Source organism: Anomaloglossus baeobatrachus, chromosome 1 (assembly GCF_048569485.1).
Source record: "Anomaloglossus baeobatrachus isolate aAnoBae1 chromosome 1, aAnoBae1.hap1, whole genome shotgun sequence".
Classification (NCBI taxonomy): domain Eukaryota; kingdom Metazoa; phylum Chordata; class Amphibia; order Anura; family Aromobatidae; genus Anomaloglossus; species Anomaloglossus baeobatrachus.
Window position 1 is genome coordinate 847681925 of NC_134353.1, and position 17273 is coordinate 847699197.

The window sequence follows — 17273 nt, forward strand, 5'->3', positions numbered from 1 at the left end:
ACCCTCTGGCAGACTTTGCCAACTGTAAACACTGCGTTTGGCAAAAAAATGCATCCAAAACACATGCGTTTTGGATGCATTTTTGACAGTGCGGTCCCATGGCAATTCAGCTTTGCTACATGCCCGCTGACAGCAGACAGAGCCTCGCGATGAGGATGAACTCGGATGAACTTCACCCGACTTCATTTTCATCCCGCAGTTCTGTCCCTGTGGGCTGTCATGAACTCAGATGAACCTCTGAGGTCAGTGCCAGGACACGGGTCCGCAGCAGTGACTTCAGAGCTTCACCTGAGTTCACGGTCACACCCTCTGTATCGCGGCCTGATTTACGATCGCAAGTGAAGGGCTCACCTGTGAGCACAAATCACCCGAGTGACTGAAGTGAGCCGTGCGATCAGCGGTGCCGTCACTCAGGTTACCCGCAGCCACAGGTGAAGTCCTCCACCTGAGACAGTTGGAGGATCCAGCTGTGGCAGCAGGTAACCTGAGTTATGGCAACGCTGACAGCACGACTCACTTCAGTTGCTCCATGGAGCTCACAGAGAGCGGTCGTGCTCTACGGCTGCTCCTGTCAGCTTCTGATGTAGCAGAGCTGAAAGCGTTGTGGGACCTCGTGTAGATTATGTCGGACCTGGAGGGGTGTTTGGGGGTTAATAAAGTGGTGAAAGAAGGTGTTTTTTTGTCTTTTATTTCAAATAAAGGATTTTTCGGTGTTTGTGTTTATTTACTTTCACTACAGTTTAGTGATGGGGTGTCTCAGACGCCTGCCATCACTAAGCTAGGACTTAGTAGCAGCTATGGGCTGCCATTAACTCCTTATTACCCCGATTGCCACCGCACCAGGGCAATCGGGATGAGCCGGGTAGACTCCCAGGACTGTCGCATCTAACGGATGCTGCATTTCCGGGCGGCTGCTGGCTGATATTTTTAGGCTGGGGGGCTCCCCATAACGTGGGGCTCCCCATCCTGAGAATACCAGCCCTCAGCCGTGTGGCTTTACCTTGGCTGGTAACAAAATTGGGAGGACTGCACACCGTTTGTTTTTTTTAAAAATTTATTTATTTATTGTACTGCACGATATAGACCCGCCCGCCAGCGGCTGTGATTGTTTGCAGTCAGACGAGCCACCACGCTCAGTGACAGCTCTCACTGCAACCAATCATAGGCGCCAGTGGGCGGGGGAAGCAGTGAATATGAGATATAATAATGAACGGCCGGCATTTTCATAAGCAGGAGAAGCCGCCGGAGCAGTGTGACAGCTGTGCAGCGCCACGCCGGTGATCGGTGAGTATGAGGGAGAGACCGACCGACAGACAGAGAGAGACAGACACCGATAGAGAGAGAGACACAGAGAGAGAGAGAGACCGAAAGACCTGCGTTTTGTTTGTCAAAAAACATGCAGAATGCAACAAAAATGCAGTGCGAGCGCACATCAAAACATTTTGGTTGCGTTTTGACACACCTCATTGATTTTAATGGGAGGAAAATGCAACCAAAACGTACAAAAGAAGTGACATGTTGCTTTTTTAAACGCATCGATTTTGTCAAATATTTGGCATCCTAAAAGTGCCTTAAAAAAGGCAACGCGCGCATGGAATTTGCCGACTTCTCATAGACTTGCTGGGGAAGCACAATGCATGCATTTTTGTCACTGAGACGCTGCAGTTTTAAACACAGCCAAAATGCAGGAAAAATGCACACGTGCGCACACAGCCTTACACTCTGAATATACTGCACTCCTAAAGTGTTAACCTTTCAATATACTGGACTCCTAAAGCGTTACACTCCGGAATATACCGGACTCCTAAAGAGCTACACTCCGGAATATACCGGACTCCTAAAGAGCTACACTCCGGAATATACCGGACTCCTAAAGCGTTACACTCCGGAATATACCGGACTCCTAAAGAGCTACACTCCGGAATATACCGGACTCCTAAAGCGTTACACTCCGGAATATACCAGACTCCTAAAGAGCTACACTCCGGAATATACCAGACTCCTAAAGAGCTACACTCCGGAATATACCGGACTCCTAAAGCGTTACACTCCGGAATATACCGGACTCCTAAAGAGCTACACTCCGGAATATACCGTACTCCTAAGCATGTCTGATGTATTCTGATCACTCCTGGCGAAGCTTTACGTCTTCACTCTTGGATCTGATTTCAGATAAGCAGGTTATCCTAGTTCTAGGCAAGAGACTGAGTCGATGCTTTGTAGTAATTGGTATTGTACAAAGTGTAATGTATTTTATAGCACTACATGAATATTCCAGAGATGAGTTACAATTTGATGCCTTTCCTCTCTTTTTTTGCAGCTGACCTTGCAATACTTATGGATAAGTGCCACGATAGAAAGATACCAGTGAGCTCTTTAGTCATTGCAAGGGTAAGGAAATTCGACTCGTCTTTAAAGAACTGTAACAGTGTGCCAGTAGCCAGCCATAGGGTGATACACATTATATAGAAGTAGGTTGTTAGCTTCAACGGAGTCTCACACGCAATAACCATTAAAACCGAGCACAGGCGCCCGGTGCACCATTGATGTGCTTAGTGCACCTTCTAGTTATTTCTTCAGCGCTCTATTGGGAGACCCAGACGATTGGGGTATAGCTACTGCCCTCCGGAGGCCACACAAAGCACTACACTAAAAAGTGCAAGGCCCCTCCCCTTCTGGCTATACCCCCCCGTGGTATCACGGGTTCTCCAGTTTTCAAGCTTTGTGCGAAGGAGGTCAGACATCCACGCATAGCTCCACAGATTTTAGTCAGCAGTAGCTGCTGACTATTTCGGATGGAAGAAAAGAGGGCCCATATAGGGCCCCCAGCATGCTCCCTTCTCACCCGTGGATGGTGTTGTAAGGTTGAGGTACCTATTGCTGGTACAGGGGCTGGAGCCCCACATGCTGTTTTCCTTCCACATCCCCTTGTAGGGCTCTGTGGAAGTGGGATCCTGCCGGCCTCTAAGCTCTGACGCCGGGCTCCATCCACAGACCCATAGCACCTGATGGATACGGAGCAGGAGTACAATCAGGGACATGGCCCTGCATCATACAGGTACTCTGTGTCCCCGGCAGGCACAGACACACTCCGGGCTGGCTGGGTGTTGTAGTGCGCCGGGGACCGTAACGTTGGAGTTAGTGTTCCTACAGTTTACTGGGGGACTTTGTGTTGTGGGAACGCAGCGCCGACCCCCACTGGTCCGGGCGGCGCTGCTGTGACTTGTGGTGCGCCGGGGACACGCCGACCGCGCTTTTACGGCGGCGGCGTTTATAAATCCAGTCCCCGGCTTTTGCGGCCTAGCTCCGCTTCGTTCCCGCCCCCACCCTGTCAATCAGGGTAGGGGAGAGACGCTGTTTCGCAGCAGCGACGAGGGCTGGAGCCTGATTTACATGCTCCAGCCCTCTCACTAGGCACAGAGGGAAGCAGGCTTCCCGCTCTTAGTCAGGAACGCCCAGGGCCCGCCCCCCCTCCTCTCCCAGGACGCCGGCAGCCATTACATGCAGTCTGGCTAGAGGAAGGACGCAAGGCTCTGGGAGACCTGGACTAGGGGGCTTTTGGAGACCACACACCCGCTCTTAAGCGGGCGGTAAGCGGCATTTCAGCTGGCCCCTCTAGTGCCTCAGTGTGTATTGGTGTACTGTGTCACCAGATATATATATTTAGTTATTTCTTGCACTGTAAGGTCGCTTCCTGGCTGGATACCCCAGATCGCTCTGAGGAGGCAGCAACATGTCATCCACAAAACGCAAGGCTGCCAAGGCTAGGGCTGTGTACACTGCGTGTGCTGCATGTGGGGCTGCTCTACCAGCAGGTTCCAAAGACCCCCATTGTGTGCAATGCTCAGATCCGGTGCTGCTTCGCCAGCCGGAGTCCGGAGAGGTAGTGACCCAGGCTGAGACGCTTGTAAGTCCTGCCCCGGTGTCAGGGACAGACTTTGCAGTTTTTGCTGATGGAATGTCTGTGACTATGGCAAAGATCCTTGAAACTTTGCAATCCATGACTGGGGCTCAGTCTATGGACACGGCGAGGTCTCTGTCCTCTAATCCCCCTCAGTTGGAATTAGTCCAGACTGCAAGGGGGTCCCCGGCTTCCCAGGCTGAGTATTATGACTCAGATGATAGCCCCAGCCACCCTAAGCGAGCTCGCTGGGAAAGACCCTCAACGTCATCACACTGCTCAGGGTCTCAGCGCAATCAGTCGCCCTGTGATGCGTCTGAAGAGAGTGATCAGGAGTCTTATCCTGGAACCCCTCTCAATCTGGATACCCCGGATGGGGACGCCATGGTAAACGATCTTATCTCAGCCATCAATAGACTGTTGGATATTTCTCCCCCAGCTCCTTCTGCAGAGGAGGCAGCAGCAGAGCAGGAGAAGTTTCGTTTCCTCTATCCCAAGCGTAAATTGAGTGCTTTCTTGGATCACTCTGTCTTCAGAGAATCAATCCAGAAACACGACGCTCATCCAGAAAGGCGTTTCTCTAAACGTTCTAAGGATACACGTTTTCCTTTCCCCCCTGATGTGGTCAAGCGCTGGACCCAGTGTCCAAAAGTAGACCCCCCGATTTCCAAACTTGCAGCTAGATCCATAGTTGCAGTGGAGGATGGCGCTTCACTTAAGGATGCCAATGACAGACAGATGGACCTTTGGTTAAAATCTGTCTATGAAGCTATCGGCGCGTCGTTTGCTCCAGCATTCGCAGCCGTATGGGCGCTCCAAGCTATTTCAGCTGGTTTAGCAAAAGTGGATGCTATCATACATCCAGCGGCGCCGCAAGTGGCGTCCCTTACCTCGCAGATGTCTGCGTTTGCGTCTTACGCTATCAATGCGGTCCTAGAATCTACCAGCCGCACCTCAATGGCGTCCGCCAATTCGGTAGTTTTGCGCAGAGCCTTGTGGTTAAAGGACTGGAAAGCAGATGCTGGTTCCAAAAAATGTTTAACCAGCTTGCCTTTATCTAGAGATAGACTGTTTGGCGAGCCATTGGCTGACATCATTAAACAGTCCAAGGGTAAAGACTCTTCCTTACCCCAGCCCAGATCAAGCAAACCTCAGCAGAAAAAATGGCAGCAGAGGTTTCAGTCCTTTCGAGGTTCGGGCAAGACACAATTCTCCTCGTCCAAAGGGACTCAGAGGACGCAAAGAGTCTCAGATTCCTGGCGGGCTCACGCACGCCCCAAGAAAGCAAATGGAGGAACCGCTTCCAAAGCGGCTACCTCATGACTTCCAGCCCCCCCCCTCCGCATCTCCGGTTGGGGGCAGGCTCTCCCGCTTTTCCGACATTTGGACGTCACAGGTCAAAGACCGGTGGGTGACAAACATTTTGTCTCGCGGGTACAGAATCGAGTTCAGTTCTCGTCCTCCAGCTCGGTTCTTCAGAACCTCCCCACATCCAGACCGAGCAGATGCCCTGCTGCAGGCGGTGGACTCCCTAAGAGCGGAAGGAGTAGTGGTTCCTGTACCGCCTCAGGAACAAGGGCGAGGGTTTTACTCCAATCTCTTTGTGGTTCCAAAAAAGGACGGCTCGTTCCGTCCTGTTCTGGATCTAAAGCTGCTCAACAAACATGTGCACGCCAGACGGTTCCGGATGGAAACCCTCCGCTCTGTCGTTGCCTCAATGTCTCAAGGAGACTTCCTTGCCTCAATAGACATCAAAGATGCTTATCTCCACGTGCCAATTGCTACAGAACATCAACGTTTTCTACGTTTTGTGATAGGAAACGACCATCTTCAGTTCGTAGCTCTGCCATTCGGTCTGGCGACAGCCCCCCGGGTCTTCACCAAGGTCATGGCGGCGGTGGTAGCAGTCTTGCACTCTCAGGGACACTCGGTGATCCCTTACCTAGACGATCTACTTGTCAAGGCACCCTCTCAAGAGGCATGCCAACTCAGTCTACATGCTACGCTGGAGACTCTACAGACGTTCGGATGGATCATCAACTTTCCAAAGTCGAATCTGTCACCGTCACAGTCGCTAACGTATCTTGGCATGGAGTTTCATACTCGAGCAGCGAGAGTGAAGCTTCCGCTGAACAAGCAGCGGTCCCTACAGACAGGGGTGCAATCCCTCCTTCAAGGCCAGTCGCACCCCTTACGGCGCCTCATGCACTTCCTCGGGAAGATGGTGGCAGCCATGGAAGCAGTTCCCTTTGCGCAGTTTCATCTGCGCCCACTTCAATGGGACATTCTCCGCCAATGGGACGGGAAGTCAACGTCCCTGGACAGGAAAGTCTCTCTTTCCCAGACGGCCAAGGACTCTCTACAATGGTGGCTCCTTCCCACCTCATTGTCTCAGGGAAGATCCTTCCTGCCCCCATCCTGGGCAGTGGTCACGACAGATGCGAGTCTGTCAGGGTGGGGAGCAGTGTTTCTCCACCACAGGGCCCAGGGGACGTGGACTCCGCAGGAGTCCACCCTTCAGATCAATGTTCTGGAAATCAGGGCAGTGTATCTTGCCCTACTGGCCTTCCAACAGTGGCTGGAAGGAAAGCAGATCCGAATCCAGTCGGACAACTCCACAGCGGTGGCATACATCAACCACCAAGGAGGGACGCGCAGTCGGCAAGCATTCCAAGAAGTCCGGCGCATTCTAATGTGGGTGGAGGACACAGCCTCCACCATATCCGCGGTTCACATCCCAGGCGTAGAAAATTGGGAAGCAGACTTCCTCAGTCGCCAGGGCATGGACGCAGGGGAGTGGTCCCTTCACCCGGACGTGTTTCAGGAAATCTGTCGCCGATGGGGAGTGCCGGACGTCGACCTAATGGCGTCCCGGCACAACAACAAGGTCCCGGCATTCATGGCGAGGTCGCGCGATCAAAGAGCTCTGGCGGCAGACGCATTAGTTCAAGATTGGTCGCAGTTCCGGCTCCCATACGTCTTCCCACCTCTGGCACTCTTGCCCAGAGTGTTACGCAAGATCAGATCCGATTGCAGCCGCGTCATACTCGTCGCCCCAGACTGGCCGAGGAGATCGTGGTATCCGGATCTGTGGCATCTCACGGTCGGTCGACCGTGGTCACTGCCAGACCGACCAGACTTACTGTCCCAAGGGCCGTTTTTCCATCAGAATTCTGCGGCCCTGAACCTGACTGTGTGGCCATTGAGTCCTGGATCCTAGCGTCCGCAGGATTATCTCAAGGAGTCGTAGCCACAATGAGACAAGCTAGGAAGTCTACGTCTGCTAAGATCTACCACAGAACGTGGAAGATTTTCTTATCCTGGTGCTCTGCACAGAGAGTATCCCCTTGGCCATTTGCATTGCCCACCTTTCTTTCCTTCCTGCAATCGGGGTTGGAAAAGGGCTTGTCGCTCAGCTCCCTTAAAGGGCAAGTCTCGGCACTATCCGTGTTTTTTCAGAAGCGTCTAGCACGTCTTCCTAAGGTGCGCACGTTCCTGCAGGGGGTCTGTCATATTGTGCCCCCGTACAGGCGGCCGTTAGATCCATGGGATCTGAACAGGGTACTAGTTGCTCTCCAGAAGCCGCCTTTCGAGCCTCTGAAGGAAGTTTCCTTTTCTCGCCTGTCACAGAAAGTGGCGTTTCTTGTTGCGATCACATCGCTTCGGCGAGTGTCGGAGCTGGCAGCTCTGTCATCCAAGGCTCCCTTCCTGGTGTTCCACCAGGACAAGGTAGTGCTGCGCCCCATTCCGGAGTTTCTCCCTAAGGTCGTATCCTCGTTTCATCTTAATCAGGATATATCCTTGCCTTCCTTTTGTCCTCATCCGGTTCACCGGTATGAAAAGGACTTACGTTTGCTAGATCTGGTGAGAGCACTCAGAATCTACATTTCCCGCACGGCGCCCATGCGCCGTTCCGATGCACTTTTTGTCCTTGTCGCTGGTCCGCGCAAGGGGTTGCAGGCTTCTAAAGCCACCCTGGCTCGATGGATCAAAGAACCAATTCTAGAGGCCTACCGTTCTGCGGGGCTTCCGGTTCCTTCAGGGCTAAAAGCCCACTCAACCAGAGCCGTGGGTGCGTCCTGGGCATTACGACACCAGGCTTCGGCTCAACAAGTGTGCCAGGCAGCTACCTGGTCGAGTCTGCACACTTTCACCAAGCATTATCAGGTGCATACCTATGCTTCGGCGGATGCCAGCTTAGGTAGAAGAGTCCTGCAGGCGGCAGTGACACCCCCGTAGGGGAGGGCTGTTTTGCAGCTCTAACATGAGGTATCTCTTTACCCACCCAGGGACAGCTTTTGGACGTCCCAATCGTCTGGGTCTCCCAATAGAGCGCTGAAGAAGAAGGGAATTTTGTTACTTACCGTAAATTCCTTTTCTTCTAGCTCTTATTGGGAGACCCAGCACCCGCCCTGTTGTCCTTCGGGATTTTTTTGTTGTTTGCGGGTACACATGTTGTTCATGTTGAACGGTTTTTCAGTTCTCCGACGTTATTCGGAGTTAATTTGTTTAAACCAGTTATTGGCTTCCTCCTTCTTGCTTTGGCACTAAAACTGGAGAACCCGTGATACCACGGGGGGGTATAGCCAGAAGGGGAGGGGCCTTGCACTTTTTAGTGTAGTGCTTTGTGTGGCCTCCGGAGGGCAGTAGCTATACCCCAATCGTCTGGGTCTCCCAATAAGAGCTAGAAGAAAAGGAATTTACGGTAAGTAACAAAATTCCCTTCTTTCTATCTGTATCTGCCCCATTCTGGCTCCTGTAAAGCCAGAGCTGTCAATCAAGAAACAAGAGGAAAAAATAGAAGGAAAATAAGACGATTGAAAGGTGAACCGCTTGGCCATAGCAAAGCTGCACTGAGCATTGGGGGGCTGTGAACAGTGATTTTGTGCCAACAGACCCCTTTTACAACCATTGACTGTGCATTATTCTAGTGTAAAATGGCAGGTACAGTATTTGTGCACTCACCACATGGGAATGTAGAGGTGACATTCATGGATCTATGAAAATGTTTTAATGATCTTTTAAAAGGAACCTGTCACCACTTTTTTGGCTATAAGCTGCGGCCACCACCACAGGGCTCTTATATATAGCATTCTAACATTCTATATATAAGAGTCCAGGCCGCTGTGACTACATAAAAAACACTTTATAATACTTACCTAACGGTCACGCTGTGGTGGAATTAAGTCACGGAGGCGTCTCCGTTGTCCGGTGCCGGCGCCGCCTCTTTCGGCCATCTTCGTCCGACGTCACCACACTCGCCGGCATTCAGGTCCTGAGCATGGCAGATCACAGCATTGTAGTGCGCCTGCGCAGGACCGGCGAGTGTGTATGACATAGACGCGTCATGCACACAGGCTTCATAAGAAGGAGGACGAAGATGGCCGAAAGAGGCGGTGCCGGCACCGGACAACGGACCCAATTACACCACAGCGCGACCGTTAGATAAGTATTATTTTATGTAGTCACAGCGGCCTGGGCACTTATATACAGCATGTTAGAATGCTGTATATAAGAGCCGTGTGGTGGTGGCCACAGCTTATAGCCAAAAAAAGTGATGACAGGTTCCCTTTAAATAAAGGACCAATATTTTAATCAAGTGGATTTTCCACTTTTTTTCATAGCATTATTCTAGGGAATGACCATTGTGCAGTCACATTTTCGTTGCACACTACAGACGTTGAAGATGGTAACGTGTTTAAAGGGATTCATGATATTATGACCTATTTTTTTCAAGTCAATACATAAATGATCGTTCCACCTTCTATAATGACTGGCTTTTCTGACCTTACAACAATTGTTACTTAAATTCATATTATTAAGAGATTGTCTTGCCTCTAAAGCCCACTTTACACGTTGCAATTAGTTGTACAATCGCATTTGCGATGTGACACGCCCAGGTTGCATACGGGATCTATGAGATTTCACGTTGGTCGTTCATTTGCTGTCACACGTGCGTTAGTAGTCTATGTTAAATTGGTCAATTGTGTGTGCGATCCTTTAGATCACGTGTTCTGTGACGTATGCATTGAGCACCTTTTTTTTTTTTTTTATTTATTGACTTGCCAAGCGTGTGTAATGTGTAGGGATGCGTTTTTACTATGTCATCTGCCATTCAGCTCTGCTACATGGCCGCTGACAGCAGACACAGACAGCCATGTAGCAGAGCTGAATGTCAGATGACAGCAGACACAGACAGAGCCGCACTGTCAGAATGAACTCGGGTGAACTTCACCCGACTTCATTGTCATGCTGCGGCTCTGTCTGTGTCGCGTCCTGATTAGCGGTCACCAGTGAAGACTCACCGGTGACCACTAATCTCTTAAGTTACTGGAGTTAGCAGCCCTCTCTCATACTCACCAATCCCCGATCCCCGGCGCTGCACGGCATTCACACTGCTCCGGCGGCTTTTACTGTTTTGAAAAAGCCGGCCGCCCATTAAACAATTTCGTATTCCCTGCTTACCCCGCCCACCGGCGCCTATGATTGGTTACAGTGAGACACGCCCCCCACGCTGAGTGACAGGTGTCACACTGCACCCAATCACAGCAGCCGGTGGGCGTGTCTATACTGTGTAGTGAAATAAATAATTAAATAATGAAAAAAAACGGCGTGCGGTCCCCCCCATTTTTAAAACCAGCCAGATAAAGCCATACGGCTGAAGGCTGGTATTCTCAGGATGGGGAGCTCCACGTTATGGGGAGCCCCCCACCCTAACAATATCAGCCAACAGCCGCCCAGAATTGCCGCATACATTATATGCGACAGTTCTGGGACTGTACCCGGCTCTTCCCGATTTGCCCTGGTGCGTTGGCAAATCGGGGTAATAAGGAGTTATTGGCAGCCCATAGCTGCCAATAAGTCCTAGATTAATCATGTCAGGCGTCTATGAGACACCCTCCATGATTAATCTGTAAATTACAGTAAATAAACACACACACCCGAAAAATCCTTTATTAGAAATAAAAACACACACATATACCCTGGTTCACCACTTTAATCAGCCCCAAAAAGCCCTCCTTGTCCGGCGTAATCCAGGATGATGCAGCGTCGCTTCCACCGCAGCTGCATGGAGGTGACCGGACCTGCAGCAGACACCGCCGCTCCTGTCACCTCCACACAGCTAATGAAGACAGCCGCGCAATCAGCTGCTGTCACTGAGGTTACCCGCGGCCACCGCTGCATCCACCGCTGGATCCAGTGACAGCGGGTAACCTCAGTGACAGCAGCTGATCGCGCGGCTGTCTTCATTAGCTGTGTGGAGGTGACCGGAGCGGCGGTGTCTGCTGCGGCTCCGGTCACCTCCATGCAGCTGCGGTGGAAGCGACGCTGCATCATCCTGGATTACGCCGGACAAGGAGGGCTTTTTGGGGCTGATTAAAGTGGTGAACCAGGGTATATGTGTGTGTTTTTATTTCTAATAAAGGATTTTTCGGGTGTGTGTGTTTATTTACTGTAATTTACAGATTAATCATGGAGGGTGTCTCATAGACGCCTGACATGATTAATCTAGGACTTATTGGCAGCTATGGGCTGCCAATAACTCCTTATTACCCCGATTTGCCAACGCACCAGGGCAAATCGGGAAGAGCCGGGTACAGTCCCAGAACTGTCGCATATAATGTATGCGGCAATTCTGGGCGGCTGTTGGCTGATATTGTTAGGGTGGGGGGCTCCCCATAACGTGGAGCTCCCCATCCTGAGAATACCAGCCTTCAGCCGTATGGCTTTATCTGGCTGGTTTTAAAAATGGGGGGGGACCGCACGCCGTTTTTTTAAATTATTTAATTATTTATTTCACGACACAGTATAGACACGCCCACCGGCTGCTGTGATTGGGTGCAGTGTGACACCTGTCACTCAGAGTGGGGGCGTGTCTCACTGTAACCAATCATAGGCGCCGGTGGGCGGGGTAAGCAGGGAATACGAAATTGTTTAATGGGCGGCCGGCTTTTTCAAAACAGTAAAAGCCGCCGGAGCAGTGTGAATGCCGTGCAGCGCCGGGGATCGGGGATTGGTGAGTATATGAGAGAGGGGGTAAGAGGGATAGACTGACATGGACAGAGAGAGAGGGACAGAGATAGTGACCGACTGACAGAGATTAGTGAATGACAGACATTGTGAGGCGCTTCAGAACGCAGCTTTTCAGCTGCGCTCTGAAGCAGACCTTTTTAAAGCTGCGGTGCAGAGCGCACACCTGCGCACATAGCATCAGACAACAAAATCGTATGAGGGATGTCACACGTTACAATTCACTAGGTTCGTGCAACAAAACGCTCAATTCTAGAGAATGATACGATGTGTTTGCGATCAACGGTTTTGCGTTCAATCCTGATCGCACGTAGATGTCACACGCAGATACCTCACAAACGATGCCGGATGTGCGTCACTTACAACTTGACCCCAACGACGGATTGTGAGATATATTGAAGCGTGTGTAGCGGGCTTTATTTATGAAATTTCCGTGAAGGGGCTCTCCAAGAATCGCTGTAATCTAAAAAATGCAACTCAAAATAATTTCGCTGACTTGCACACAAAGAACTGAGACTGGAAAAACAAATCCTTTTTCCTCCGCTAGGGAGAATACTTATTTCTTCTCATGTTACAGCCCTGCTCCTGTGTGTTTCTGATACTGCTGTTCTGTCAGTTGAGAAACAAGTCTCCAGCTGTGTTTCTTCAGACTGCATTTTATGCTGACACATGACTAGGATAGGTGGCAGTCTTAAAGGTGAATCTGTCACTAGGTTTTTGCTACCCCATTTGGGTTGTGATGATTCGGCAATTGACAGGGCTGAGAACAATGATGAGCCAAGATCTTATTCTGCACATGTGTGGCACCCCTGAGGCATCAGGTGCCACAGGGTAATGTATCTAGTTACAGGTGCAGTACTTATCCAGGGTTCCTGGGAGACCAGTGTCGGTAAACACCAAACAGCACCATTTAAAACACACACATTTCTTTGCCCTTTTTCCAGACTAGGTAACAGGCTAGAGACTGATCTGATGGATGGTCACCTATTAGTCGGGACTTATCCAATCCCACTTGTCAGAATCCCGGGAGTGGGAGGGGCTAGTCTGGACAGTTGACAGGGACATTTGAAAGTCAGTTAGGAGGGACTTCGGAGCAGAGGGGAGCTCCCCTAGTGACGTTGGAGTTACGGTCGCTGGTGGGATTCGGTGTCAGATCCCCGGGACCGGCGCAGTCGGGGTGTAGAGCCCTAGATTAGGGGATGCTTCAAGCTCGCCTACTAATCTACCGGGAGAGGAGATTTCACGTTTCTTGACCCGCCACAGTGTCCGGAGCACAGCAGCACGTAGAGCCTGGGAATTGAGACTTAGATCCAGCTCATGAGAGGTTCGTGCTGCCTGCTAATGGACCGGGACTTGTAAACACAAGAAAAGGGCCCCAAGTAACTTTAAGCCACAGGGACCCGCCAACAACAGAGCGCATAGAGGAAGGGCCCACCAGTCATAATACCGGCACTGGGATCCGAAGAGTTTGGGATCGCCTGGAGCCCATCTTGGTGAAGACCGGCACCTCGCGGGCATAAAATACAATCTGTGAGTAAACATCTTGAACCGCAGCCCTTGTATCGTCTAGTTTTTCCCGTGCCCTGTCAGCCCTGGAGGATACTGCCAGTAGGACTACAACTACCAACCATCGCGCTCCTGCCGCTGAAGTCCACTCGGTTCCTACTACAGACTTTCCTAACGGTTGCCCTGGGGTTACCCGCTCCACCTGTGGGGAGCAGAAACACCTCAGCTGCCACAGCACCAGCCCCGGGGGTCCCGTCCAGCAACTACGGCTCACATAGCTGCAGAACCACAGGTGGTGTCACAAGCTATTAAGATATCCAAAAATACAACTCCCATCATCATCTCCCCTTTCATTTAATAAAATACACCGCCAGGGTCATGGAGCTGAGCACCGCCACCGCTGACATCCCCGTACTAGTCCAGCCCGTTTCCGAGTACACTCCCGGCCCTGGAATGGGCGTGTCACATGAACCGCCACTGGCGCCATTTTTCTGAAGCCAACTACATGATCAAACTGCGCAAGCACTGGCCACAGCTAGGACTGTGCAAGTGCGAAATTTAAATCGGGAAGTAGATACAAACACCGGATGCAGCGGAGGGGTCAGGGCAGAGCCGAAAAGCCTACCACAGTCTCGACCTGATGCACGAAGGGCTCAGGAAGTTGAAACTTCTAATGATGGTTTAACAAAAACCTTGCTGCAGATTTCTACACTGAAGGGATCTTCTAAAGGGAATCTGCCACCAGGTTTTTACTCCCCCATCTGAGAGCAGCATAATGTAGAGACAGAGACCCTGATTCCAGCAATGTGTCAATTACTGAGGTGTTTGCTGTTATTTTTATCAAATCAATGTTTTCTCTACTGCAGATTTAGCAGTTATGCAGAGCTCATGATTATGCAGGACTACCTGGCAGCACTCCAAGTAGTCCTCTAATGATAATCTACTGCTGATTTAAACTGATTTTATCAAAACTACACTTAGCAGCCCAGTAATTGACACATCGCTGGAATCACGATCTCAGCCCCTATGTCATGCTGCTTTCAGATTAGGTTTCAAAAACCTGGTGAAAGATTCCCTTTAAACCAATATAACAGCATTATGGCCATATATTTAGTTTAACATGGGTAATCCAGATGACATGCTCGTTAACATTTAACTTGGCCTGATGTTTTTGATTTGGAAAAGCTTTTCATTTCAGTAAATGGGACCTCTTAAAGGGAATCTGTCAGCAGGTTTTTGCTACATCATCTGAGAATAGCATAATGTAGATTCAGAAGAGATTCTGAAAGTAACTAGGTTTATCTTAGATCACTGTGTGCAGCCGTTCTGACTTTATCTCAGAACTGAGTGTAGCAGAGCTGGGAGCGGTCACTGCCCACACCAGGCTCTCAATAGAGATTGACATGTCACAGTCAATGCACAATCATAACCGAGGTGCGCCTGCAGAAGAGTCGCACCAATGTTAATCACAGAGCAATAAACCACAGACAGATAAGAGAAGCACAGATGTTTTTTTCTTTTTTAACCCTCGCAACATGCTGTCCTCAGCTCACGTAGTCAAATTCTGGTGACAGATTCCCTGTAATGCAGCAGATTCAACAAATGACCATTTTCAGTTCTTTACAACCTGTAAAATGTTTGTAAACTCTGTTGTGCATAATAATTTGGAACAGTGCATTTTGAGTTGTTTAGTTTTGAAAAAATGCTGTAATCATTGGGAGGTTTGTCCAATTAAATGTGATTTATACTCTAAGGATTGATGATTTAAACTTTATACTGACTCATTTGTATCAACCATTTAGGAAAATAAGCGAAAAATAGCATGTGCATAATAGTTTGGACCATAGTGCAATATTACCGCTCCATATTCGGTAATACTGTAACATATAATGCAATATCATATATCATGGAAAAAGGGAGAACTAGAGCAAAAAGCTGAATCAAAAATTACAAAGTTTTTTTATTTTTATATTCAAGGTGCACAGTGCAATACATGAAACATTGATGTTCAATAAAAAGAGGGGGTGGGGAGCATAGGAACAAAACAGATCAACATTCGCCGGGTGTGGACTAACAGGCAAGAAAAATGTTCAAATATAGAAAAACCCCTGATTGCCTACAATGATGAAGATCAATATGCTATATGAGGGCATTTGAGTGTGGTTAACCTGGGGGAGTGAAGACACAGAGGACTCAAACTGTTGGTAGTCAAATGTGGTTTGGCAAAGGAAATGATTAACAATCAGGAGACAACCCAATGTAGGGGAAATCAGATCATACATGAATAGCACAAAATCCCGAATGGGAAGAGATGTGCTCCTGACTGAACAATCAAAGGGCTAAGCCAAAGGAATGCCACAATGGAAAATGAGGTGTAATCACACAGTTAGACGAACCCCCAAGATTTGTTGAAACAAGGGGGGAGTCAGATGGAAACCGAAAGCTCTAGGGCAGATCTAGATGTTAGATAAGAATCATAAATAGGGAGTATAGCTTGCAAGCAGGAAAGATTCCAGGATGCAAAAAGTGCAATAGTAGTAAATTACATGGAGTAAATAAATCCCTGCAGAGCAGAAGTACTCCCAAATATATGGCCAAAAATAGGCCAGTAACTACCTAGAGTTAGTGAATGGTGTGAAAAATATATAAGATGTCCATGGGACACAGAAACCCCCCAAGGAGGTTGATAACCCTCGAGGCAGGGTAGTAAATGGAAAGTCTGCCAGACAAAAAACCAAGGGGGTTTGTTTTGGGTGGAACAAGGAACGACGGCAGGTTAACTCAGCGGCAGAAAGGGGGGTAGAGATAAGGGCAAGTGCCCGGTAGAGTGAACATATGTTACCTGAGACCGGTGGCAGGGGGCCCGACGCACGTTTCGCGGCTATCAGCGCATCGCTTGCCGCTTCATCATGGGGGAAGGTGAGGAGTGGCCACCCAAAACAAACCCCCTTGGTTTTTTGTCTGGCAGACTTTCCATTTACTACCCTGCCTCGAGGGTTATCAACCTCCTTGGGGGGTTTCTGTGTCCCATGGACATCTTATATATTTTTCACACCATTCACTAACTCTAGGTAGTTACTGGCCTATTTTTGGCCATATATTTGGGAGTACTTCTGCTCTGCAGGGATTTATTTACTCCATGTAATTTACTACTATTGCACTTTTTGCATCCTGGAATCTTTCCTGCTTGCAAGCTATACTCCCTATTTATGATTCTTATCTAACATCTAGATCTGCCCTAGAGCTTTCGGTTTCCATCTGACTCCCCCCTTGTTTCAACAAATCTTGGGGGTTCGTCTAACTGTGTGATTACACCTCATTTTCCATTGTGGCATTCCTTTGGCTTAGCCCTTTGATTGTTCAGTCAGGAGCACATCTCTTCCCAGTCGGGATTTTGTGCTATTCATGTATGATCTGATTTCCCCTACATTGGGTTGTCTCCTGATTGTTAATCATTTCCTTTGCCAAACCACATTTGACTACCAACAGTTTGAGTCCTCTGTGTCTTCACTCCCCCAGGTTAACCACACTCAAATGCCCTCATATAGCATATTGATCTTCATCATTGTAGGCAATCAGGGGTTTTTCTATATTTGAACATTTTTCTTGCCTGTTAGTCCACACCCGGCTAATGTTGATCTGTTTTGTTCCTATGCTCCCCACCCCCTCTTTTTATTGAACATCAATGTTTCATGTATTGCACTGTGCACCTTGAATATAAAAATAAAAAAACTTTGTAATTTTTGATTCAGCTTTTTGCTCTAGTTCTCCCTTTTTCCATGTATTTTGAGCTGCTGAAAACCTGAGCTGGCCTGTCCACCAGGTTTATCTAACT

The 17273-nt window shown here is 49.3% G+C and overlaps 1 protein-coding gene across 1 annotated transcript in view; it reads left to right on the forward strand.

The window, feature by feature from the left end:
• MRPS27 (mitochondrial ribosomal protein S27) overlaps positions 1 to 17273 on the forward strand; it is a 150352-nt gene that overhangs the window by 16383 nt on the left and 116696 nt on the right. Inside the window, exon 3 of the mRNA XM_075325246.1 lies at positions 2321 to 2391. Coding sequence (XP_075181361.1) covers positions 2321 to 2391 — 71 coding nt within the window. The remainder of the gene's footprint in view (positions 1 to 2320; positions 2392 to 17273) is intronic.